The sequence below is a fragment of the Squalius cephalus genome, assembly GCF_949319135.1.
Source record: "Squalius cephalus genome assembly, chromosome: 9".
Lineage (NCBI taxonomy): Eukaryota > Metazoa > Chordata > Actinopteri > Cypriniformes > Leuciscidae > Squalius > Squalius cephalus.
In genome coordinates, this window is record NC_137130.1 from 3,082,449 (window position 1) to 3,108,743 (window position 26,295).

General features: G+C 37.8%; 1 protein-coding gene across 1 annotated transcript in view; it reads left to right on the forward strand.

Annotated features, from left to right (window-relative positions):
• Positions 1-5,486: 5,486 nt before the first annotated feature.
• The window catches only part of trpm2 (transient receptor potential cation channel, subfamily M, member 2), a 51,177-nt gene continuing 30,368 nt past the window's right edge, over positions 5,487-26,295 (forward strand). Inside the window, exons 1-9 of the mRNA XM_079881970.1 lie at positions 5,487-5,660; positions 7,207-7,375; positions 12,825-13,005; positions 15,269-15,435; positions 18,089-18,269; positions 19,153-19,214; positions 19,303-19,503; positions 22,291-22,393; positions 24,888-25,009. Coding sequence (XP_079738096.1) covers positions 5,488-5,660; positions 7,207-7,375; positions 12,825-13,005; positions 15,269-15,435; positions 18,089-18,269; positions 19,153-19,214; positions 19,303-19,503; positions 22,291-22,393; positions 24,888-25,009 — 1,359 coding nt within the window. The 5' untranslated portion in view covers position 5,487. The remainder of the gene's footprint in view (positions 5,661-7,206; positions 7,376-12,824; positions 13,006-15,268; positions 15,436-18,088; positions 18,270-19,152; positions 19,215-19,302; positions 19,504-22,290; positions 22,394-24,887; positions 25,010-26,295) is intronic.

Genomic DNA, 26,295 nt, shown 5'->3' on the forward strand with positions numbered 1-26,295 from the left:
AAAAATACTTAAGGTCTCCATTCACTGGTGAAAGCAGCCAGGAAATGGTTCACTCCACAAACAAGGTCCAGTGGAGTGCGGTTGTGATCTGAGGAAATATCTTGCAAGTATCAGCAAGGTTGTAGAGTGACACCTCCGTCCAAGCCTCTCACCTTAAACTACACCAACCAGCCTCAGCAATGCCAACGCCAACGCAAAGCATAAAGTGGGGGATCAAGGACGTGCTAGTAACGTACAGTACCTCCTTTGCCAACGAGGGGAAGCCCATTACAACGCAATGAAGGAAGTTTAGTTTAGGGAAGGAAGTTAGTTACAGTAAGAAACCCGGCCAGTTGTCGACTGAAGACGCAAGAGCTAGAGTATAAAGGTATTGTGTGTCGATTAGTAGACGCCCCAGATAAAGGTATTGGTGTCGATTTAGAGATGCCTCAGGTAATAAGATAAATTGGGTGTCGATTTGGAGACGCCCCAGATAGTTAGGTTTAGGGAAAAATCTACCACAGCTGTTAATAAATGCATACTTGTTACGTTATTTTGCCTCCTGAGTCTTTCTGGTAGAACTGGGTTTGCAGGTGGAAGAGGTATTTTCTGCTCCCTGACCTTTTTTTGACTTTGTGAGAACTGGAGTGGAGACATGTATGGACCTGCCTAATGTAAACATGTCTAGATGCTGTGGGGACACTCACTGCTACTGTTTGTTCTTTGTTATAGACTGCAAAACACTGCTGAGGAACAGATAATGGTTTATGGATTGTCTTTTTAACATTTTTCGAAAGTATAATGTTTTTCCCATGTATGAAGTTTTGTACCATAAGAATAGTCCATAAATGTGAGCTATAATTCAACTCAAAAGAATAACTAAACTGAACAGAATATACCGAATCTTAGACTAAATAGTACTATTCTTTTAAAGCTGAATCAGCATTAGCAGTCTAGTTCAACAGAAAGCGTGTCAGCCCATTAAAGCAGTCACTTTTCTCAACGATAATGTAATCTGATCATCCATGTAAAGAATTGCATCTGGTGACTATTGCTGTGGCAACTTGTTTTGGTGACTAGTAAACTTATGTGTAAAAGCGCACAGCAAAGTGTTTAATGTCAAGCGTTCAGCATGGATTTTTCTTACTTTTCTTCTCTTTTCTTCAGTTTGAAATCCAGTCACAACATACAACAATGATTATATGAAGCTGTGAATATAAGAGACCATTACCAATCACAGTCCTAAGAGGTAAAAGTATCAAAAACTCTGATATTTCAAACATCCAAGCAGCTAAAGTCACTTTTTATAATCTGTTATATTGTTTGTTTGTTTTTTTGTTTATCTTTAAAAGAGTTTATAATTTAGTATTGTGTTAAATTAGCTTATTGCATGGCTTGGTTGAATTCTAATGTAGAATGCGGTGTGTTATTTCTTGATAACAGACCGCTGCTAAGTATAACACACCGTTGCCACAGAGCGTTGCTATGGACGCAGGATTCTAACCGTAGAGACGGAACGGACTATTTTCTTTAGCGGAAGCAATACAATCGTTTTTAAATCAATAAACTCCTTTTTAAATCAATATTTTGTGTCAAATTATTGATTTATTTGATAGGTAGCCATGTAATAAGCGGGATAATGTAGAGCGAGGCGGTTATTATAGCGAATACAACCCCTTCAGGCTGATTCAAGCTCCCTCCGCTTCGCGTCAGCTGATCAGCCTGTCGGGATTGCATTCGGTATAACAACCGCCTCGCTCTAGTCTACATTATCCCTTACTTATTACTTTTTCGAAAATAAGCTTTATTATTGGAAGGATGTCATTCAGTTTCACTGTTCATAAACGTAAGAACAGGTCCTGTGTGTGTTTGTGGAACAAGATGTTTTGCTTTCAAAGACTCTGTTTATCAAATTCACATTTTATTAAAAAAATGTTTTGTTTGCAGAGATGCTGTGCACATCAGAGGAGAAAGTCCACCCGACGGTCCTAATCCAATTAGGAGATTTGACTGTCAATCATCAGATTGTCAATCGTATGACTGTAAGTTCTACAGTAGTGTTAAGCACTTTTTGGTTAAAGGGGTGGTTGATTATGATTTCACTTTTTTAACTTTAGTTAGTGTCAGTGCTTGAAGTGGGGGAAAAAAGGTGGTACTCTCTTGCATTGGCAAGTAATCATGACATTTGAGATTTCTACAGTGAAAAACAAAACTTGGAGATATTGCTGGTACAACAACAATTTATTGATATGTATTAACAACATAAATGTATTTAAACAAGTCGTGTGTGTGTGCGTGCGCGCGTGTGTGTGATAACGGAACTACTCGTCTGCAAGTCCAAAAATACATTTATGGTGAGATTACTACATTTTATTTAATTAAATACATTTATGGTGAGATTACTACATTTTATTTAATTAAATGCATTTATAGTGAGATTATCATATTTTCATGTCATATTCTGTGTTAATTTTGACCACGAACCATGCGCTGTCACTTTAATTCAGCGCGTGCAGCACAGCGAAAATAGACTCGGTGTGGAAACGATCGTTGGACTGCTGTATACGCACCGCTCCTGGAACGCATTGCCGGACCGCATCCGCGTGCAGTCTGAAAGCTCGGGTGCGGAAAAAAAAAAAGAACCGCATACGCATTGCAAACGGTGTGAAATGGGCGTGACACTGACGCTTTTTTTGTCAGTGGTAGAGTACCGGCTACATGCGAGAAGTAGCGGTAGCCTACGCAAGAAAAAGTGCAGGTACGCTTTGGAGTAAAATGCAGAAGTGCCGGTACACCGGTGAGTACCGCCCCACTTCGAGCACTGGTTAGTGTGTAGCCCTAATGTTGCTGTTTGAGCATAAACAACATTTGCAAAGTTACAACCAAGTTCAAAGCAAAGGGAGATATTTGCTTTTAAAGAAATCTCTTTTTAAGAACTACAACAAACGGCTGGTAGAGACTACACCACATTCCTCCTGGGTTAGTGTCATCGCCAACCCTGAAGTTTACATAAACCCCGCCCCCGGAAGACGATTTATAGATTATCAAGACAGAATATGCTAATCAATGACTAGAAGATAACTACACATAAGCTACATAAACTCATCAACTAACCCAGTGGTTCTCAATCCTGGTCCTGGGGACCCACAGCTCTGCACATTTTATATGTCTCCTTTATCTGACACACCCAGTTCAGTTCAGAGCTCTTTCCTAACGAGATGATGATCTGAATCAGGTGTGTTAAATGAGGGAGACATACAAACTGTGCAGAGCTGTGGGTCCCCAGGACCAGGATTGAGAACCACTGAACTAACCATTCAGAAATGTCCTGTTGCTTCTACATGTTGTCACTTCTTCTTGAGTCTCTCCATCATTGTCTGACTCCGCTTTGAACATAAAAGGCTAAAAGTTTTAGAAATTTTCAGTGCATGTCTGTGTGAGTGCAAGCTCTTGAAGCTCCGCCCCCTGTGCCGGGAGCAGCAGCTCATTTACATTTAAAGGAACAGACACAAAACGGTGCGTTTTTGCTCACCCTCAAAAATGAACACTTTTAACATGCTATATAAAAATATCTGTGGGGTATTTTGAGCTAAAACTTCACACACACACTCTGGGGACATCAGAGACTTATTTTACATCTTGTGAAAAGGGCATTATACCACCCCTTTAAGTATATATGGCCTTTGACCTCAGCATCCTTAGTCTGCATTTCTCTGTACATTTAATGTTGAAAATACCCATTACATAAAATGGGTATTTTCTATCACAGTTCACTGCAGTTTAAAGGAGAAAATACTCAGCAATTAGCCTGGGAAAACCCAGACAACTTCCGGCAAATTCAGATTTGCTCGAGAAGTAGTCTGGCAAAGAGCTCATTCAAGCCCATTTCCATGGCCTAGAAATCACGGCACCAATCAGAAACGTTGAGGCGGGCTTTACACAATGACGATCGCTCTGGGGTGCGTTTCCCATACAACTATATAGCTCGCTGCTTAACTACCATAGTACGATGCATCGTTGGAGAAATCAACTAGCTAGTCACGACTGTTTCCCAAAACCGTATGTCGCAAAGTATCGTTCAACCACGTTGGTTTATGATGTCTCGCATGTGGTGGACTAATAACTTATTTTAATTAATCTGTTTGAGATCGAATTAACGCTAGATTTTGTCATATAAGTTACAGACATGGCATCTGAAGACCATTTCTAATTTTTCTCAGTTATTTTGCTTTATTAGCAGACTCAATATTTGGCTCGTTCTTACATAGTAGAGCACGTTCGCACATGCGCAGTCTTCAAAAACGGTGCTTTAAATCTCTTGACAAACTAAAAGACGTAAATTACATTGGTATGTATTCTAAATAAATAACACGGGTTGTACTGAATGTCAGCTTGCTTATTTTGCTAAAGATAAGGATTTATTCAGTCTACATCTCATGTAAACTAGAAACTATGCTTCTAACCACAGCTCGAGAGCTGTCGTTCCAACCACACAAGTTTGCGATGCTGTTTGCGAACGTTCGTTGGAACGATGGTTTCGGGAAACACCAAATCGTTGAACTATGCTGATAACGACGGAACTTGCGACCATAGTTGGCTAACGATGCTTTCGGGAAACGCACCCCTGATTGGTTTTATGTCTATCCAATTGCGCCCAGAGGCATTTGAGCGACGTCCGTTCAACTTTTAAATGCATTATTATATTCAAATTGCAAACACATGAGGACAGTCTCCATGAAAGACCCACTGGCAGATGAATGTACATTTCTCTCCAAAACGGTAGGAAATTAAATTAGATTTAATAGAGGATTTTAACTGTGACAAGATGATTGACAGGGCAGTTTAAGTGACAGGACGCACGCGACAGATCCGTCCGATAAAGATGACAAAGTAGTATGTCCCAAAGCTTGCCTACTTTTTTGCTACACATTCAAAAGTAAAAATCTTTTCTTCACAAAAAGAGCACATACTTTTATGGCGTAGTGTAAGTTAGGCGAATTGGGACGCAGCATATGGCTTTACACGATGACGATCGCTCTGATTGGTTTTAGGTCTATCCAATTGCGCTCAGAGGCATTTGAGCGATGTCCATTGGTGACGCCCCTTTGGAAATGAGTTATTAATGAAGCTTTGCCAGACCATAACTCAGTTACTAATGAGAATGGTCTGATTTTAACCAGGCTACTCAGCAATGGTGTCGACTTATGAATTTACAATTTGTCTTAAAGCATATTAAAAACACCACATAGACATATAAACAACATTAAAAACTTGTTTTTCAAAGTACACATTTGATCAGTTCACGCATTTCAAATCTAGTCATTTTTACTGTGGTTAAGTTGCAGTATGTTTTCATAGTACAAATCATGATTTAAGCCCCTTTCAGACCCTGTCCGTTTTTCAGTAGTGCTTCCGTCCCTGTGTCTGACATCAGTCTGACTGCAGTGCAGTACACACCCTCCCCCTCTTATACGTCTGCCCGTCTCATTCACACTCACTGTCTCTGATATGAGCATGGATGAGGCAACGTTGGAGCCGATCCTCGTGCAAACACTCGCTGTGAGCGCTGTTAAAGGTTGCCCATATCTGTTTAACTCTCCCTCACAGCGCTACTCGCTCACCTCCTGGATTAAAAACAACATCAAGAAGAAAGAGTGCTGCTTCTATGTGGATGATGCCAGGTATGAGGAGAGTGTGTGTGTGTGTGTGTGTGTGTGTGTGTGTGTGTGTGATCGGCAGATCAGACATGTGTTTAATGACCTTGACTTGTAAAGCTGAATCATTCTGAGGAATTAACCCTATAAAACCTACTGTATCATATTTGATACGCAATTTTTTAAAGATCAACATGATGAAAACTTTACTAAAAAAAAACTCTTGCACTCAATCTACTACATGCCTTCGGTCGTATGATTGATAGTTTATACTTTTTAACAAGTAAAAGGCCTTTTAGTATAATTGTAAACATCTTCAGATGGGTTTCACATGTTTTACTGATTTTTATAAAAGTACACCTAAGAATAACTTATATATTGTTAGTAATATTTCAAGATGAACACTTACCGGACTGAAGCAACTTAGGTTTATTTGATTATCCATATCATGTTCAAATGTGAGTATCAAATATGATCATCAGGCTTTTGAGGAAGGATTATTTGTTCATCTCTCAATCATCATTGTATTATATTGCATAACATGTTTTTAAAACTACAGAGCTTTGATCATAAAGGGTTAGGTATTTAAACATCATCTTAAGATATTATTGGAGATATAGAGTGACAACTAATTATCTTATCAGTGTTACGCTGATATTTGTCAGTTTTATTTTCCAGTGAATTTAGATAAGAAATGTTCCTTAGACAATGTTTGCAAGCGCTATAATGACATCAAGCTGTATAATAATTTCCTTCCATTAAATGAGTAAAACCGAGGTTTTGATTGTAGGCGCTTCCACGTCAACTCTATCTACATCTTAAAATCACTCCTTAAAATCTCTTATCTATGTCCTTAAATTCAGAAGATCACATAAAGAGTATTGGGGTAATTATGGACTCTTATTTAAATTTTAATAAGTAGATTAGTGCTGAGTAGCTTCTTTCGTTTGAGATCAATCACTAAAGTAAATAATTTTATAACCTGAAAAGATATGGAAATTGTGATCCATCTGTGATCTCATAAAGGTTAGACTATTTGTACATTGGTCTCCCTAGCGTTAGCTAGTTTGCAATTTGTGCAAAATACAGCAGCACAAGAAAACATGACCATATTACTTCCACATTAGCATCTTTACAATGGTTTATTGATTTCAAAGTTCTTATTTATGCTGACAAGGCACTAGCAGAAAGTGCTTTTTGATCTCCTCTACTTGCACTCCTTTTCTCGAGCGATTAGGTCTTCTGATAAATGTCTTTTAATAGTTCCTCATTGTAACTATAAATCAAGATATGACCATGCTTTTTCTCTTATAATAATGACGCATTAAATAATCATGACTTGTGCAATATAAATATATTGGTGAGCTATTAGTTTAAAAGTCATTGTGTATATAAAATATGATGAAGTATAATTCATGATGTGTTGGTTATATGCAACTTGACAAGAGGTAAACTAAAGATCACGTGCACTCCTGTTCGCTTCTGTGTGTGGTTCTGCGACATTCGGACAATATGTGTGGTGTGCGTGTTGGGCTGTAACTCATGTGTGGATAACATGGATTATCATTGACAGGAAGGGGATTTGTAAGTGTGGTTACTCAAAGACCCAGCACTGCGATGAGGCCATCAAACCGGAGGACTATGTTGGGGAGCAGTGGGACAAACACAGGCACGTCAGAGAGGTGCCCACCGATGCTTTTGGAGACATCAGCTTTGGTGGACTTGGACAGAAAACCGGGAAGGTAAAATGACGACTTGATTCAAACGGACCTCCTTTCTATTATACACTTAAAAAAATAAAGGTTCCGAAAGTGTTTTTTTTTTTCAGCAATTCCATAGAAGATCCATTACAGTAATCAGTTGTCAAAAGAACCTATTTTTGTGTGTGTGTGTGTGTGAATAACATTTTAATTATCTAAACAACCTTTTAACACTATAAAGAACCGTTTGTCCAATGGAAAGGTTCCATGGATGTTAAAAGTTATTCATGTTTGTAGGTGATTAAGTGTCTATTTAGTGAAGCTTAGAGTCACTGAAAGAGGATTTAAAAACTAGACTGCAACAAAAAATCACTTTCTTAAAGAGAATTTTGTCTTGTTTTCCAGTTAAAACATATAAAAGTCCTTAAATTGAGAAACATTTAGGCTACTTGAGAAGATACACTAAGATATTTAGCCTTGATTTCATAGATTGAATCTTGAATATAAGTGTATTTTGTCGTGGTGGGGGGGGGGGGGCATTTACACAACAACGTTTTCAACAAAAAATGCCAAACTTTGTGTTTTAGACGTTCATTTACACAACGGCATTTTGAGGGCCTGAAAATGCTAACTTTTGAGAATAGTTTCAAAGTGCACATTTTTTGAAAACAAGACCATTATCGTCTCCGTATAAACTACAAAAATGTGAATTTGTGAAAACAGTGATGTCATCACATGCATATTACGTGTTCATAATTCGTTCGAAATCGCATACGGTCAAGTAGTAGTCGGAGAGCCAAAGTCTCAAAAGCTCAATAAAATGGGTTGAACCTGACATGGTCTGCCATACTTTTTATTTGTATTTTTTCTGTTAACTTTGACCCTAAGAACCAATAATTGGAGGGTATTCTCTGCCGGAAATATCGCGAAAAAATAATTGTGGCCATTTTAGTGTATGCACCCTTTATTTTTTATCAGAAAAATGTGAAAAATTATAATTTTTTCCTCAAATCCTCAGTGGGTTTGGTAGGCTATCAATAAATGTATTCCAGATACACAGAACACATGTGCTGACAACATCCACTGAAAAAAATAACTCTTAAAACACATTTCTACATGAGTTTGCATCAATTTAATGCAAAAAAAAATAGGCGTTTTCTCACTTTTTTCCAATATTTTCATCTTTACTTCATTGGCAATCAACTATTCCCCCAAGTTATGACATCAGTCAATATGTCATTCTTTTCACCAAACAGTATACACATTCCACAGAAAAAATCATAAAAATCCAACCAAAATCAATGGATCTGTGATGATTTCACTAATAGTTGCTCAGCAGGCTCAGAACCTCAATAGAATTGTAGGCTATTCTAAAAATTCCAAAAGACTTACATAACCCTGTTCTCCCAATGGAAATGTGTCACACAAGAAATATAATACAGCAAAATGACTTTCATTATTTTATTGCCTCTAATGACAACTATTACAAATTTAACCTATTGGATCAGTGATGATTTCACTAATAGTTGCTCAGCAGGCTCAGAACCTCAATAGAATTGTAGGCTACTCTCAAAATTCCGAAAGACATACTGGATATTTAACATGTTTTTTATGTCCACATTATTAAGCATCATGGCCTAGGCATCTTTTTAATTTCAACATAACCCTGTTCTCCCAATGGAAATGTGTCACACAAGAAATATAATACAGCAAAATGACTTTCATTATTTTATTGCCTCTAATGACAACTATCACAACTTTAACGAAAAAAAGAAATTATTTAACATAACTTAATTAAGTAGGTGCAGGTCTGTGAGGTGGGATAATCAGGAGGGTGGCACACTGCAGATACTGCTCTGGGGACAGACCTTCACCCTCACCACCTGAGGAGACACACACACACACACACACACACGCGGCCTGCTTACGTGTCCCTGTCGCAAGTTCAATCCTTGAACATCTGTTGGGGTCCCCGGTGCAGAGACATGCAATGCCACACTTCACATTGGCACATTAAATTGATGCAAAATCATGTAGAAATGTGTTTTAAGAGTTATTTTTTCAGTGGATGTTGTCAGCACATGTGTTCTGTGTATCTGGAATGCATTTATTGACAGCCTACCAAACCCACTGAGCATTTTTCACATTTTTCTGATAAAAAATAAAGGGTGCATACACTAAAATGGCCACAGTTTTTTTTCGCGATATTTCCGGCAGAGAATACCCTCCAATTATTGGTTCTTATGGTCAAAGTTAACAGAAAAAAACCCATTTTTCAACCCATTTTTGAGACTTTGGCTCCCGGTACTACATTTGGTTTAAAACTTACTTCGTGACCATTAAAACAGTAATGGCGTGTTCACATCAAATGCAAATTATTTGCACAAGTAGGGGAGCGCGGGGCACAACGTAACACAGGCTAGTTGTAATAATACACTTGTTTTAAATACTTCCACACATGCTAGGATGACGAAACTTGGTGTATTTACTAGTTGCCATATCAACACTATATAGAGAAAAAATTGCGCCAAAATACATTTTTTTGGAAGATATCCATAGACATTTATTAAACCATAGCACAAGTAAATTTCTTACTTCAGTTAATTTTTCATCTCTATTTTTTGTGTTTATTTAAAATAAGACAAATCTGATATTATTTTAATCTCCAAGATGTTATTTAACAGTTGAGATAGTTCTTTAATGCTTCGCTAACTAGCAGAAGACACTAGCAGGGTTTAAATCCCAGTTGTGCAGGCGGGGCATGTTGTCACACTGCGTTACAATGTGCCCCTATTAGAAATATGCTATTATATTCTATACTTTTATTAATTTTATTGAGAAAACGTGAGAAAAAGGTGAATAAAGACTGAGAGTCAATGTTCAGAAATTACTAATTATTTATTTGTTTTGAACTGTTGTATAGCTGTGTTTTCCTGTGTTCGTAGTCAAAACTCAAAAATGAGTTTATATTTAATTATTAAAAATTGCCATTATTTTATATGAAAAAGTTTTTTAATTGTATTTTATTTAGAAAATATTTTAGTTTGTTTTGTATATTTTTTTTATTAGATCAGATAACATTTTAAGCTGTCATATGTCATATGCCCCTCACATGTTGCAATGTACCCCACCTATGGGGCATGTTGTCACATTTCACTTCCATTCTTTCGGGGTATATCAAGAAAAAAGTATATACTGTATTAATAAAACAAAACCACATAATTGTACTAGACATGTGGGAAATAAAATAAAATAAAATACTCTGAACCATAAGTAGATTTACACAAACTGAGAAAGTCAAAAAGCGTTACTTTGTGCCCCGCTCTCCCCTAGATTACATACAAAGTCAATGCAAAGACGCGAATTCGCGCCGGGCAATGCGAATGACGCGAAGCGTTTGCCGCAATTCGCCTCAATCGCATCATCTGCGCAAGTTGAAATTTCAACTTGAGCGGAAAATTCGTATGGCGCTTAGAAATTTAGTTGTTGTTGATGATGTGCGTAAGACACCCCTTTTCGCGCAAGGTTTTTATTCGCGCGAGTAATGCGAAAAACAAGAAACATCCCGCGAGTAATCTAGAGTGAGTAACGCGATGCGAATATACACTTCACATTTGGTGTGTTCACACCATAAGTACGTTCTGTATAGTATGAATGTGTTTAGTGTGAATGAAAATCGGGCGTACTACATCCTCCATGTTGTCATTATCATGTGACCTACGGCCTCAGTTGCGTCGCTTTACCGCCATTCACCATCCTCTCCCATGGCCTCATGGGATAGTGATGGGCGATACTGCAAATTTCGGCATCGATCCAATACCAAGTAAATACAGGGCCAGTATCGCCGATAACGATACCAATACTTTTTCATTTTAAAAGCATGCACTTGAACTTGTATGCACTTTCCTGTGCTAGAGCAGTGTGTCATGATTTATGAGGTGAATGCATCATATGCTAAATCTGAATACGTTTTCATGACTACTAGGCCTAAATATTTTGTGATTTGTGCTCTCAACTCCCCTGTAATTAGTCAGTGACTTTTACAAAACTACCCTAATTATAGTACTAGCCTACTAGTACTAGCCTACTGTTCAAAAGTTTGGGGTCTGTAAGATTTTTAATTCTCTTCTGCATTTATTTGATCAAAAATACAGTAAAAACTGTAATATTACAATTTAACATAGGCTATCTGTTTTCTATGCCATAGTAAACTGTAATTTATTCATGTGATCAAAGCTGAATTTTCGGCATCATTACTTAAGTCATGATGATAATTCATTTTAATATGCTGATTTGCTGCTCAGGAAACATTTCTTATTATTATCAATGTTGAAAACAGTTTCATATTTTTGTGGAAACCATGATACATTTTATGCAGAATTATTTGATGAACAAAGTTGAAAGAACATCATTTATATGAAGTAGATTTTTTTAACAGTGTAAAACCCTTGACTGTCACTTTTGATCAATTTAATGCATCGATCCTTGTTGAATAAAAATATTAATTTCATTAAAAAAATCTTACTGACGTCAACATTTTGAAACGTTATGTACACTTTTGGTTTGTTTATTGCCAAATAACTCCCGGTTGTTTCTCTGTCATCTAAGCAAGGCTTCGTTTCCCAAACGCACTGGGCCTGTGAGCACCAGCATCGAACGCTCTCTGTGATTGATTGGTTTCGTCTTGTATCCAGATGACAAGGAGAAAAAGTTCTATCCTACACAATTATCCGCTAACATTCGCTTATTTTTCCACTTAGAAGCTTATTTTACGCACTGAATTGCGTGCTAAATTAATAAAAAAATTCTGGTAAAAAAAACCCACACATTTGGATCGATATTTTTATGTGAGAATCGATCCTTTTCGATACCACGTCAGTATCGAAAGTATCGATACTTCAGGATCGATCCGCCCATCCCTATCATGGGATAGTAAAGTCAAATGCACACTTCAGAATCTCAGTATCTCAATCATCCTGGTACTTTTCGCCTACTGTTTTATGAATACTATGAATTCGGACATACTACTCTGTCTTCTCGCCTACTACATAGTAGGCAAGTAGGCATATTCGGACGCAGCATCAGTCTATAGGTGTGTCGTGTTTTACAAAGTGACATCGGCAGCTACTGGCCTGGCATGCATTATACAGCATGTCTAGTCGTTTTCGTGGATCCATGTGAATGGGGATCGTTTTGAAAACAATGTAAAATTATATTATAGTAGAAGTACCAGTACAAATTAAATGTAGAAGGACGGAAATTTCCCAAACAGTTTTTTCAGGATTATTTTACAAACATATTTCATATCAGAAATTATATCTGACAACAATAATACCAATTTTCTTATGGAACCATCTTCCAAATGCAAATTAAAATGCTATTATTCAGGCTGTTCCTCCATCACAGTTAGAAGGTTAAATGCATTCACCTTTGTCTTATGCTAGAATTATATATACGAACTCATAGAAGGGATTCTGTCGTGTGTGTTTAGTATGTTCGGGTGTCGTCGGACACGACCAGTGAGAGTCTGTACCAGCTGATGACAGAACAGTGGAAACTGCGTTCGCCGAACCTGCTGATTTCAGTGACCGGTGGAGCCAAAAACTTCCACATGAAGAATCACCTGAAGGACAAGTTCCGTCGGGGCCTCATTAAAGTCGCCAAGACCACAGGTACAGTGAAAATATACTATATATCGTCACCTTCCTAAAGTCATTTTTTCAGGTTTCTCAGAAAACACAAAAACTGAACCTAACTTCAGAGGTTGAATAGATTTTCGTTCTTCTTGATGCGGCTGCCATCTTGAAAAGCTTGTAATATTGCCTAAGTCTCATTGTCTTCTGACTTCACACTCTTGACATAGGCCATTATACTACAGGGGTAGAATTGCATGATCTGTTAAAGTGAGGATGTGGGCGATTTTACCAGAGGTGGCCAGCATCACGAGGAGATGACTTGTGCAAAAAAATAATTTTTGTCAAAAAATTACCTAGGCAATTATTTTAGGAAGGTCCGTGAAGGTGATGCATGATATATCAACTGCTTGATTGTTTAAATAAGTGCAAAATGTTAACTATATTATCGCATAGCTCTCTATATACAGTTGGATAAATACATAATATTATATGTGGGTCATTGACGAATAAGGTTTTTAAAAGTGTAAAAAAATAGAATGGAGATATAACTATATTTGAAACCATTTTTTAGTTTACTTTTTTGATTTTGTGGTTTGTACAATCAATTAACACTGTTTTTTGTCATTTTTTACAAGATGGAAAAAATGTCACCAAAAAAGTCATTCGGTTTAACCACTGATTTGAAAGTTAAAAACTGATTTGACATTGATGTTGAGATAGTATACAGTGTGTACCACAGAAGAAATATTAAAACAAATTATCACTGATCTCATAAATGTAATCATTTATTGGACTACTCTAAACACTCCAACATATTCAAGTAAAATATTGCACAGGGAAAGGAGAAAAGGAGAAATGTAAAAAAAAAAAGAGCCTTATCTGCTTTATATTTGTATTATTGTAGTTCCTTTAGTTATTAAAAACAATATTATTCCATATAAATATTTACTATTATCGGTTTTACCGAATGACCTTTTGACACTTCAAAATCTTTAAAATACCTTTATATATAGTAAAATATATTTAAAACCTTTTGGATTCAGTAAAAGAGATCAAGTTGTACTACCTTACATACTTTGGATGTTATATATTTGTTTTTTTATTATTATTAAGGCCTTTGGACAAAAAAAATGACCCGTCACGTCATTGACCCATGTATATTTGATTTTAAGTTAATATTTCAATAATTTCAATATTTCAATAATTCAATAAATCAAGTAACACACATTTGCATGTTCATGGTTCTCTGATGTTGGTTAATGGTCACATGACATTCAGGTAAACAAATGAAATATTTCAGCTTTTTAGTAATTGTTTTATTTTAGGTGCTTTTATTTTAAAAGGATTAAATTATTTTACATTTTTCATGATTTAATTAATTATCAGTTTTTCTTCAACTCACTGCTTTAGCAACCAGCGTGATGGCCCATTCACTCCCAGGACTATAACAATAACTTCTCTTGTGTTTCTTAATGGTGTTTAATGCATGTGTTCAGTTCAGTTTAATTTATTATCCCAGAGGATAATTGATTTTGCATTTACTTTTACAAATTAAATACATTGCCTTCTATAGAGTTGCTTATACTGAACTCATTTTTCATAATTTACGAACTTATACGTGATCCTGGATCACGTCACCAGTCATGAGTCGCACGGGTATATTTGTGGCAATAGCCAACAATACATTGTATGGGTCAAAATTATCCATTTTTCTTTTATGCCAAAAATCATTAGGATATTCAGTAAAGATCATGTTCCATGAAGATATTTAGCAAATTTCCTACCGTAAATATATAAAACATTTATTTTTGTGAGTGAATGCAGCACAATCGCCAACATAAATGGACAACTTTAAAGGGGATTTTCTCAATGTTTTGATTTTTTTTCAACCCTCAGATTCCAGATTTTCAAATAGTTGTGATGTTGATGTAATGCTTTCATGTGATGTATAAATCTCAATTTAAAGAAATTGACGCGTATGACTGGTTTTGTGAATGAATATGGTAAATTGCCAGAACCCATTTACTGGTATTTTTGAGACGGTCCTGTTCACACATGATCTCTTAAAGGTAATTTACCAGTAAAGGACTGAATGTGTGAAAGGGGCTTATGATGCCTTAAATGCTAAATAATAAATATATAGGTAGGATGTAACAGAGTGTATAGCTCTCAGTGATACTGACTGAGGATTAGACCCGTCACAAACAGGTCTAGCGCAAGCGGCAGAATCAAGTTTTTGGTGGTTTGTTGTTTTGAGACGACTACACTTCTCTAGTCCCAATGCTTGTGTGTGTGGCAGGTGCGTGGATCCTGACAGGAGGTACACACGCAGGTGTGATGAAGCACGTGGGCATGGCCGTGCGAGATTACACACTCAGCAGTGGTTTGAAGGAGGGACAGATCGTCGTCATCGGTGTGGCACCCTGGGGAGTCATTCACAACAGCCAAACACTGATCAATCCTGAGGTCAGATGTTGCCCACACCTGAGTACATACAGTATTGGGGCCCTATCTTGCACCCAGCGCAACTGACTTTGTACAATCATTCCTATTTTGCACCCGACGCACAGCAGACTTTTCCCTCCACAGACGCACGTCGGTAAATTAGGGAATGAACATGCGCTCCCGGGGGCGGTTCAGCGAAAAGAGGAGAACGCACACACACTTTGCTTCTCTCATCTACACAGACGCAGCAGTTCACATTTTTGCAAACCATCCATAATTACAAGGAAAAATATTCCACATGAGGGAAATCATTGTGGTGTCCATGAAGATGTGAAAAATAGGCATAAATCTAGCTTACACATTAACCCAAATTATTATACGCCTGTTTAACCGAAGCTAATCTGGGTGTGTTTCTCCATCCCCAATGTCACTTCTCTGTGTTTTACGGCCCTGACGAGAACGTCGGTCTCCTCGGCTGTGAACCGCTCCTGGCAAATCCGCCGTTATAATAGCAATCCGCCATGGAACAAGCGCGCCTGCTCTTAAAGGGAATGTGAGATGACGCTCTGATTGGTTTATTTCACGTTACGCCAAAACCACAATGATTGTGGTTTCAGATCATTAAAATAGGGCCCAGTGTGCATTCAAGTCATGTTGATGAGATCATATTTACTGACATGAACTCCACCACAGTCATAAATAAGAGTGGAAAGTTTGGGAATTTATTAAGCCCTGATCTTTATGAGTTGGGTGTGTGTCAGTGAGAAATGTGCTGGAATATTTGGCAGTGATATTGTCAGAGAAAACAAGCTTATTCTTTGCACAAAATATAAAATAGCTTTGTAATATAACTATGTAAATAGTTAGAAACTTCAGAAATTAATTAAAAACATAAAAAAGCAAAATACGCCTGATGCACATTCTTTGTTCTTCATTTTCTAAAGTAGAGTTTAAAAAGCTTGTGGTCAATTAAGAGATGGTATATCTCGCTCCGATGAAAGTGAAAGATTAACGCACCCGACGTCGTAAACATGAGTTCCCAACTCGTAAAATACAAACTTCCCAGGAAGACTTGAACGCACCATGTAATGAACAACCCAAGATCAGTGTAAAGTTTAGAAGTGATTTGGTTCAGGAAATGTTCTACCAGGATGGTGTGTCCTTTAAAACACAGTGGATCCAGTACTCAAACCATACTCTTTTATTTGTAAATGGCAGCATGTGAATCAAGCCATAGTTGGGAATCAGACGTAGAGTTGTATGGTTTCCATAAACAAAAGACAATACAGAACAAACTTAATCTCAAGAATTGACACAAATTCAAAAGGAATAAACGTACAATTTCCGGAACACACCAACTCTACAGAAATCTCTCTTTTAGGAGAGAAGGAAAAGGAACACACACAAACACACCAAACACAGGCAGCTAATCAATCATTTAGTGCACCTGAGGAGACCTGGCTACGTCATGTGATCCAATGAGAATTCTCAACAGCCGCCCTCAAATATGGAAACATATTTGCCCCTTGAGAATTTTGTACAATTATTAATTAAAGTAAAGGGCTGAAACAGTCCATTCCTGCTGACCAAAATGGGTGCTTAATTATAAAGGTGAACAACAAACCTTGCTACAAAATAATTTTGCATACACCACAACATATTCACAAAACAAATCTAATCAAATGATGCACCTTAAATTTCGGCAGCTGAAAAAATATTCGGAAATGAATTTGCTGATGGCTACAACAGTTAACCTTTCAGCAGTTTGGATGCTAGGGCTGGGTTGACAATATCGATTTCTTGTTTTTAATACAGGTTATGCACAACTAACTTCCGAATTCTGTAAAAAAACAAAATCTGAAAAAACATTCTGCATTGCTTCCGGTTCAGATCTTTTGTATGTGCTTCATTAAATATAGAGCCGTTTTACTCAAGATGCGGGCGAGCAAAAATGAGCATAACCCATGTCCATCACATAAACAGATTGATATGTAAAAGTGTCATTTTTTAAATTCATTTTTCATCTCACTAACACCCGGATAATAAATATCAGATAAAAAAACAGATATCGCCGTCATCTCCGTCGCTGTTAACACTTTCTCCGACAAGTGGATTCATTTGTTCGTTTGTTCATGCGACGTTCGGCATTGATCTTCATATTGATGAACTGAGATCCTTAATTCTAAAGTATTAATCCAATAATAACAATATGCTTTGTTATTTCAGATATGAAACAAAGTCTGAACTTTCAAATTCGCTGTAGCTCCTCAGTTCAGGCGATCATCTTAAATATTTATATGCAACTCAGTTTTTATTTGAGTGTTCAATATGATCAATATGTGTTCAATGACTGATCAATTACTAGATTATTATTTCAGTTTTGGTTTTCTGCTCAATTAAAACTTTAATTTTGGTTTCGGTGCATCGCTACAAATTAAAGCCTTTGGGAAAACTAACAACCAAATAAGAAGTGCACTGAAATCACAAGCAATAAAAATCTAAACCCCCAGCTAAATCATTGCAAATATATTTGTGAATCCGGCACTGCTTGTCACTGCATATTAAACCAGATCCAGCTTTATGCTGATAACTGCAGAACTTGCTGTCAACTGGATGCTATTAACGATGTTATAACATCAAAGTTTGATGAGGTCTTGTCATCCTTCTCTTTTAGGGCTGTTTCCCTGCACAATACTCTCTGGACGAGCAGGGCCAGGACCGTCTCTCCTGTCTCGATATCAATCATACGCACTTTCTGCTGGTGGATGATGGCACTCATGGACATTATGGAGTTGAGATTGAGCTGCGGACCCGTCTGGAGAGACTCATCTCTCAGCAATCACTGGGAAACAGAGGTGCAGCTTCATTAGATTACACATAATTGAATATAATTTGGTTTTTGCAATCACAGTATTAATTACATGCCAATAATGGAATATAAATCAAATATAGATTTGCAGTGTAATGATAAATTATTGTACAGTACAGTAGAACAATAACCATCAGTATAAGTTCAAAAGTTTGGAGTCTGTATGAATTGTGTAATGTTTTTGAAAGAAGTCTCTTATCAAGGCTGAATTTATTTTTTATTAATGAATATTATTGAAATATTATTAAAATTCCAAATAACTGTTTTCTATTCAAAAGGTTCTATTGTATTCTGTTTCTGTTTTTTATATCGATTGTTTTATTTGTGGTAATAATGCAATGAAACATGCCAAATTGTGCCAACATATTTTTTGGTCATGGTGTCATATAAAGAAATTATGAGCACATGCAAAAACAAGAGAGAACCTACAGAATATTAATAACTGGCAATGTACTAGTCAATGTATGCTTTTTGCATTTTGTATTTGCATAGTAAAATAAAACCTGTAGCTGTAGTTGGCCTTTTTTGCCAAATAATTCTGTCTTCCCTTATTTAAAAATATTTAAACAATATAAAATATTTTTCATATATTTTGATGGTTTAATTGAACTTGTAGGGTCATTAAAACAAATATCCCCTCCGGATATCACTTTTAGCCACTAATGTATCTTGTTTTAAGAATATTTACATATTTGTAATGAAAAACATAATAAAAATAAGTAAGAAAATCTTTTTTGCAGTGTAACACAGATGATCTCAAAATTATGAATAAAAGCCACACCATTTTGATTTCATGGCTCTTTAACACTGGTCACTTTTGATTATTTGTGAAGTGCTTCGCCTGTTTATAAGTGTTGTCTTTCCATCAGAGAGTGACGTGAAGATACCGGTGGTCTGTGTGGTCTTGGATGGTGGTCCAGGAACTCTAAACGTGAGATTTGAAAGGAATCAGTTTCGTAGATCATCATACAGTAGCTGAATGTTCTTTCATTAATCCAAATTCACATATTTATTCACAGACGATCTACAATTCAATGTTGAACAAGACGCCGTGTGTCGTGCTTGAGGGATCTGGACGCCTGGCTGATGTCATTGCTCAGGTGGCGGCCCTGCCGGTGTCAAAGGTCACGCTGGAGCTTATCAGAAAGCTCTTGAAGAGGTTTTTTGCACAAGAGTACAAAAACTTTAAGGAGCAGCAGGTCATTGAGTGGACCAAGAAGGTAATAGACAAAAACATACATACAAATTATGACAGTTTCACACAAACTCAGAATTACACAGTAGGAATCGAGAAATGGTTCTTATTAAGAACTTAGAAGTTTGGTGTCAATAAGATTTTTAAAATGTTTTTGAAAGAAGTCTCTTCTGTTCACCAAGGCTGCATTATTTGATAAAAAAATACATTAAAAACTCTAATATTGTCAAATATATTTAGAATTTAAAATAACTGTTTTCTATGTGAAATGATCTGAAATGTAATTTAATTCCTGTGATCAAAGCTGAGTTTTCATATATTTTGGAATATATTTTGTGGAAACTGTGATACTTTTTTTCAGGATTCTTTGATGATGATGAATGAAAGTAACAAAGAACAGCATTTACTTGAAATAGAATCTTTTGTAACGTTATAAATGTCTTTACAGTCACTTTTGATAAATTTAATGTACCCTTGCTGAATATAAATATTCATTTCTTAAAAAATATTTTCCGCTACACTAACACTCACTCATTCACTAACACAGTGTAACACACACTCATTGTGTCCGCTTCACTAACGCGTAACACACACTCATTGTGTCCGCTTCACTAACGCGTAACACACACTCATTGTGTCCGCTTCACTAACACGTAACACACACTCATTGCGCCCGCTTCACTAACGCGTAACACACACTCATTGCGTCCGCTTCACTAACGCATAACACACACTCATTGTGACCGCTTCACTAACACGTAACACACACTCATTGTGACCGCTTCACTAACGCATAACACACACTCAATGTGACCACTTCATTAACGCGTAACACACACTCATTGCAACTCCTTCACTAACACGTAACACACACTCATTGCGCCCGCTTCACTAACGCGTAACACACACTCATTGCAACTCCTTCACTAACACGTAACACACACTCATTGCGCCCGCTTCACTAACACGTAACACACACTCATTGTGACCACTTCACTAACACGTAAAACACACTCATTGTGTCCGCTTCACTTACACGTAAAACACACTCATTGTGTCCGCTTCACTTACACGTAAAACACACTCACTGCAACCGCTTCACTAACACGTAACACACACTCATTGCAACTCCTTCACTAACACGTAACACACACTCATTGTGACCGCTTCACTAACACGTAACACACACTCACTGCAACCGCTTCACTAACACGTAACACACACTCATTGCAACTCCTTCACTAACATGTAACACACACTCATTGCGCCCGCTTCACTAACACGTAACACACACTCATTGTGCCCGCTTCACTAACACGTAACACACACTCATTGCACCCGCTTCACTAACACGTAACACACACTCATTACGTACGCTTCACTAACATGTAACACACACTCATTGTGACCGCTTCACTAACATGTAACACACACTCATTGTGACCGCTTCACTAACACGTAACACACACTCATTGTGACCGCTTCACTAACACGTAACACACACTCATTACGTACGCTTCACTAACATGTAACACACACTCATTGTGACCGCTTCACTAACACGTAACACACACTCATTGTGACCGCTTCACTAACACGTAACACACACTCATTGTGACCGCTTCACTAACACGTAACACACACTCATTACGGACGCTTCACTAACATGTAACACACACTCATGGTGACCGCTTCACTAACATGTAACACACACTCATTGTGACCGCTTCACTAACACGTAACACACACTCATTACGTACGCTTCACTAACATGTAACACACACTCATTGTGACCGCTTCACTAACATGTAACACACACTCATTGTGACCGCTTCACTAACACGTAACACACACTCATTGTGACCGCTTCACTAACATGTAACACACACTCATTGTGACCGCTTCACTAACACGTAACACACACTCATTGTGACCGCTTCACTAACACGTAACACACACTCATTGTGACCGCTTCACTAACATGTAACACACACTCATTGCGCCCGCTTCACTAACACGTAACACACACTCATTGCGCCCGCTTCACTAACATGTAACACACACTCATTGTGACCGCTTCACTAACACGTAACACACACTCATTGTGACCGCTTCACTAACACGTAACACACACTCATTACGTACGCTTCACTAACATGTAACACACACTCATTGTGACCGCTTCACTAACATGTAACACACACTCATTGTGACCGCTTCACTAACACGTAACACACATTCATTACGTACGCTTCACTAACATGTAACACACACTCATTGTGACCGCTTCACTAACATGTAACACACACTCATTGTGACCGCTTCACTAACACGTAACACACACTCATTGTGACCGCTTCACTAACACGTAACACACACTCATTACGTACGCTTCACTAACATGTAACACACACTCATTGTGACCGCTTCACTAACATGTAACACACACTCATTGTGACCGCTTCACTAACATGTAACACACACTCATTGTGACCGCTTCACTAACACGTAACACACACTCATTGCGGCCTGTTCAACAGATGCATAATTTTATGGTAAGTTAGAACAGCCTGAACTGCAACCGGTGACAAACAATAACAATACAGTGATGTAATCAACTAACTACTATATGTCAAATGTGTCAATCAAGATGCGAATTTGCAAAACAGACTTTTATAATAGCCTAATATTAAAGCTAGAAGCTAAGCTAAGCCGTGGTGCGGGCCCTGTGTATACAGTATATACTGTATATGTGTATAGTACATGAAATATAAGTGATCTAGAAGATGTATTTTTTTTTACATTTCTTTAGATTCAGGACATCATCCGGATGCCTCATCTGCTGACTGTGTTTCGTATTGACGAGGATAAAAACTATGATGTTGACGTTGCTATTCTACAGGCTCTGCTGAAAGGTATGATCACTTCTTAGGCACATATGCTCACATATGTGCTCTCATATGCTCTCAGAACATGCTCACATCCCTCCATTTCTTAATCTGGAAACTGAAGACTCAAATTCACATTTCCAGGCAGAGGGTAATTGGATCATGCTGATGATGGTTGGATAACTAATGGTGGATACACAGATGTGAGTGGATGCTGTAATATTGATAGTGATCGAGAGCCCGTCAACATTATTCTTTACATTTTATAAAATTACTTGAGTTTTGAAGTTGTTTAATGTTTGATGGTTTCTAGAAATAATGAATCACGTTCCTGGAAAAAAACCCACAAGGGGTTTATATTGTTCAGCTAATACTGACTTGAGCACATTTATCCTCCCTTGAGAGTATGGAAACCTCCCTGATTGCGGAAGCTATTAGCGTTTATGTTATATTGATGGATGACATATCTCTTAAATGCTAAAACGTTTGTTTTGTTGCTTTTTTAACACTGAATATGTGCACTCACATGCACAGTGCTCACAATCCCACTTATAGACACAATTGACTTTTCTTTGAATTAGATGCTTGTGACCAACACAGTTTCTCAGTGGAACACAAAAAGAGATGATAGACCGAATTATTATTTTTTTCATGCTATAAAAGTATAAGTTGACCAGGGGTTGTAGAGCGGTTTTTGAACTGTCCGTCCTGTGCAAAATTAGAGGATACCATATAAACCATTTATTTTTGTATGATAAATAGCCACATAAAATGATCTTTTGATTCAAGAAAGGCCTATACTTTCTTTTAGATGAATATGACTAAAGGAAATCCCTAAAGTTAATTGATAGTTTTATTTTAGTATTATTTATATACTATTAGAGCATTTTTTTTATTAGTTTTTATTTTAATTTTGGTAATTTTGTTATGTGCTTTCTTCATGTTTATTAGTTTTTTTTATATACATATATATTTCTAATATATGTAAAATAAAGCAACATTTCTAATTGAATTTTTTTCATGAACTGCTTGAAGACGCAAGGGTTGAGAATCCAAATGCTGTAGTTTATTAGAGAGTAATCCAAAGACATAATCCCAAAAAAAACAGGCAAAGGTCAAAACAATAACAGAGTCCAGGGGCCCGTTCTTCGTATGTCGCTAACTCAGTTAGCTGGATTTGATTGTTGACGATTTGGCATGATCTTGGATTGTTTGGTTCTTTGAAGCTCATCCTAGACTTGCTGTCATAGCAACAGGTCCGTAAGCTTAAACCTGCTCGGGAGCAGCTTATTTCATGTTAACAGGATTAGACTGCGACTTCATAAGCGGAGCTGATATATTTTTTCGTTTACATTATTAATAACTTGGAAACAATCATTTATTTTCACAAACTGTTTGCATTGCCCTAAGATTATTTGCGAGTGGCCCTTTCCTTTACACTATTGGAGATGCGGAGAACTTGATGGAAAGTGCTGTCTGTCGTGTCATTCGGAGTTTACCTGACGCTTTTAGGTTTAAAAAAACAGTTTTAGGTTTTTTTGTGGCATTTCCAAGCCACTTAAGACCCAATGTTGTAAAGCAGTTTTTTTTTAAAGCAGGTTTTTTTCTAGGCTAACATTAAACTTAACATAAAACATTAAATTTAACATAACAATTTTATAACATTTTGATATAGTCACAGCGTGTACAAATAACAAGGTCACATGAGACACAGCCATCTTCTAACAGTATACACACTGGGAACTATATTCTCAGAAGGCGAAGCACTGCTACTTGGGCGGAGGGATTTGCTCCGACTCTGAGCGAACTCTCTGCTCCTCACCACGGGGCTTCTCAGGCGCTGCGAGGAAATCACTTCTCCCAAGTAGCAGTGCTTCGCCTTCTGAGAATATAGTTCCCAATATGTATATGGTTAGAAGATGGCTGTGTCTCATGTGACCTTGTTATTTGTACACGCTGTGACTATACAAATCACAACATGTAAATAGGAAAATGTTGGCGTTATTTTGTCACTTATTGGGAGCAAAATGCTAGCTGGAGCCGTTTACCTCCAGTCTTTGTGCTAAGCTAGGCTAGCAGTGAGTGTGTCAGACAGAGTTACGGCACGCACGGAGATGAAAAGGGTATGTATGGACTTATCTAACTCTGGGGGATACGGTGAATATGCTAAAGTCCCAAAAAGTCGGCGGGTTCCTTTAAGTTTAGTTAAAACATTTTTTTTATATTTTTGTTTTGTTTTAGTTAACAAAAACAGCACTGCAAATTAGTCAACATTTCTAATTCTTAATTAAGGCAACATTTCGTAGTATTATTTTACTGAATAGTTATAGTTACCGAATATTTTTTTTGATAGTATTAGTTGACAATAAACTATTAAACTAAAGATTCGAGATGTGACTTAGAATTGACGGGACTTAGAATTGACGGGGTCGGGACTCGTTCAGGAGGAGAAATACAAAAGATAAACTGGAAAGAACTGTTAAACCTCTACTGGATAAAGTCACGTGTTGTTGCTCCTCAGCCTCCAGAAGTGATGAACATGCTGGCCGCCATTCCTGGGAGAGACAGCTGGAGCTCGCGGTGGCCTGGAACCGGGTCGACATCGCAGAGAGTGAGATCTTCACCGAGGAGAGCCAGTGGACGGTGGGTAAAAATAATGCAAAAAGCTACGAGAATTACAGAGACATTACAAAAAAAAACTGCAAACTTTTGCACATGCCACATTGAAATAATGTTAATAAAAAATGTCTAAAATGCATCAAGTATGTTCACTGCACACTTTGTGCCCCTATTATGCTATTTTAAAGGTTCCTCATTTAGTTTTGGAGTCTCCTTTAGGTTTACATGCATCCAAGGTCAAAAACACTTTAATTTTCTCATAATATACATTGCAGCATCACTTCTTTCCTCACAGTGTCTGAAATAGTTTGATCAAGGGTCCGGTTTCTCTAAAGCACTCCTTTATATGAGTATACCCTGCTCTGATTGGTCAGACGGCCCAGTCTGTTGTGATTGGTCTACTCTGCTCTGATTGGTCAGATGGCTCAGTCTGTTGTGATTGGTCTACTCTGCTCTGATTGGTCAGACGGCTCAGTCTGGTGTGATTGGTCTACTCTGCTCTGATTGGTCAGATGGCTCAGTCTGTTGTGATTGGTCTACTCTGCTCTGATTGGTCAGATTGCTCAGTCTGGTGTGATTTGTCTACTCTGCTCTGATTGGTCAGATGACCCAGTCTGTTGTGATTGGTCTACTCTGCTCTGATTGGTCAGATGACCCAGTCTGTTGTGATTGGTCTGCTCTGCTCTGATTGGTCAGATGGCTCAGTCTGTTGTGATTGGTCTACTCTGCTCTGATTGGTCAGATGGCCCAGTCTGTTGTGATTGGTCTACTCTGCTCTGATTGGTCAGATGGCCCAGTCTGTTGTGATTGGTCTGCTCTGCTCTGATTGGTCAGATGGCTCAGTCTGTTGTGATTGGTCTACTCTGCTCTGATTGGTCAGATGGCCCAGTCTGTTGTGATTGGTCTACTCTGCTCTGATTGGTCAGATGACCCAGTCTGTTGTGATTGGTCTGCTCTGCTCTGATTGGTCAGATGGCTCAGTCTGTTGTGATTGGTCTGCTCTGCTCTGATTGGTCAGATGGCTCAGTCTGTTGTGATTGGTCTGCTCTGCTCTGATTGGTCTGATGGCCCAGTCTGCTGTGATTGGTCTACTCTGCTCTGATTGGTCAGACGACCCAGTCTGTTGTGATTGGTCTGCTCTGCTCTGATTGGTCAGATGGCTCAGTCTGTTGTGATTGGTCTGCTCTGCTCTGATTGGTCAGATGGCTCAGTCTGTTGTGATTGGTCTGCTCTGCTCTGATTTGTCAGATGACCCAGTCTGTTGTGATTGGTCTGCTCTGCTCTGATTGGTCAGATGGCTCAGTCTGTTG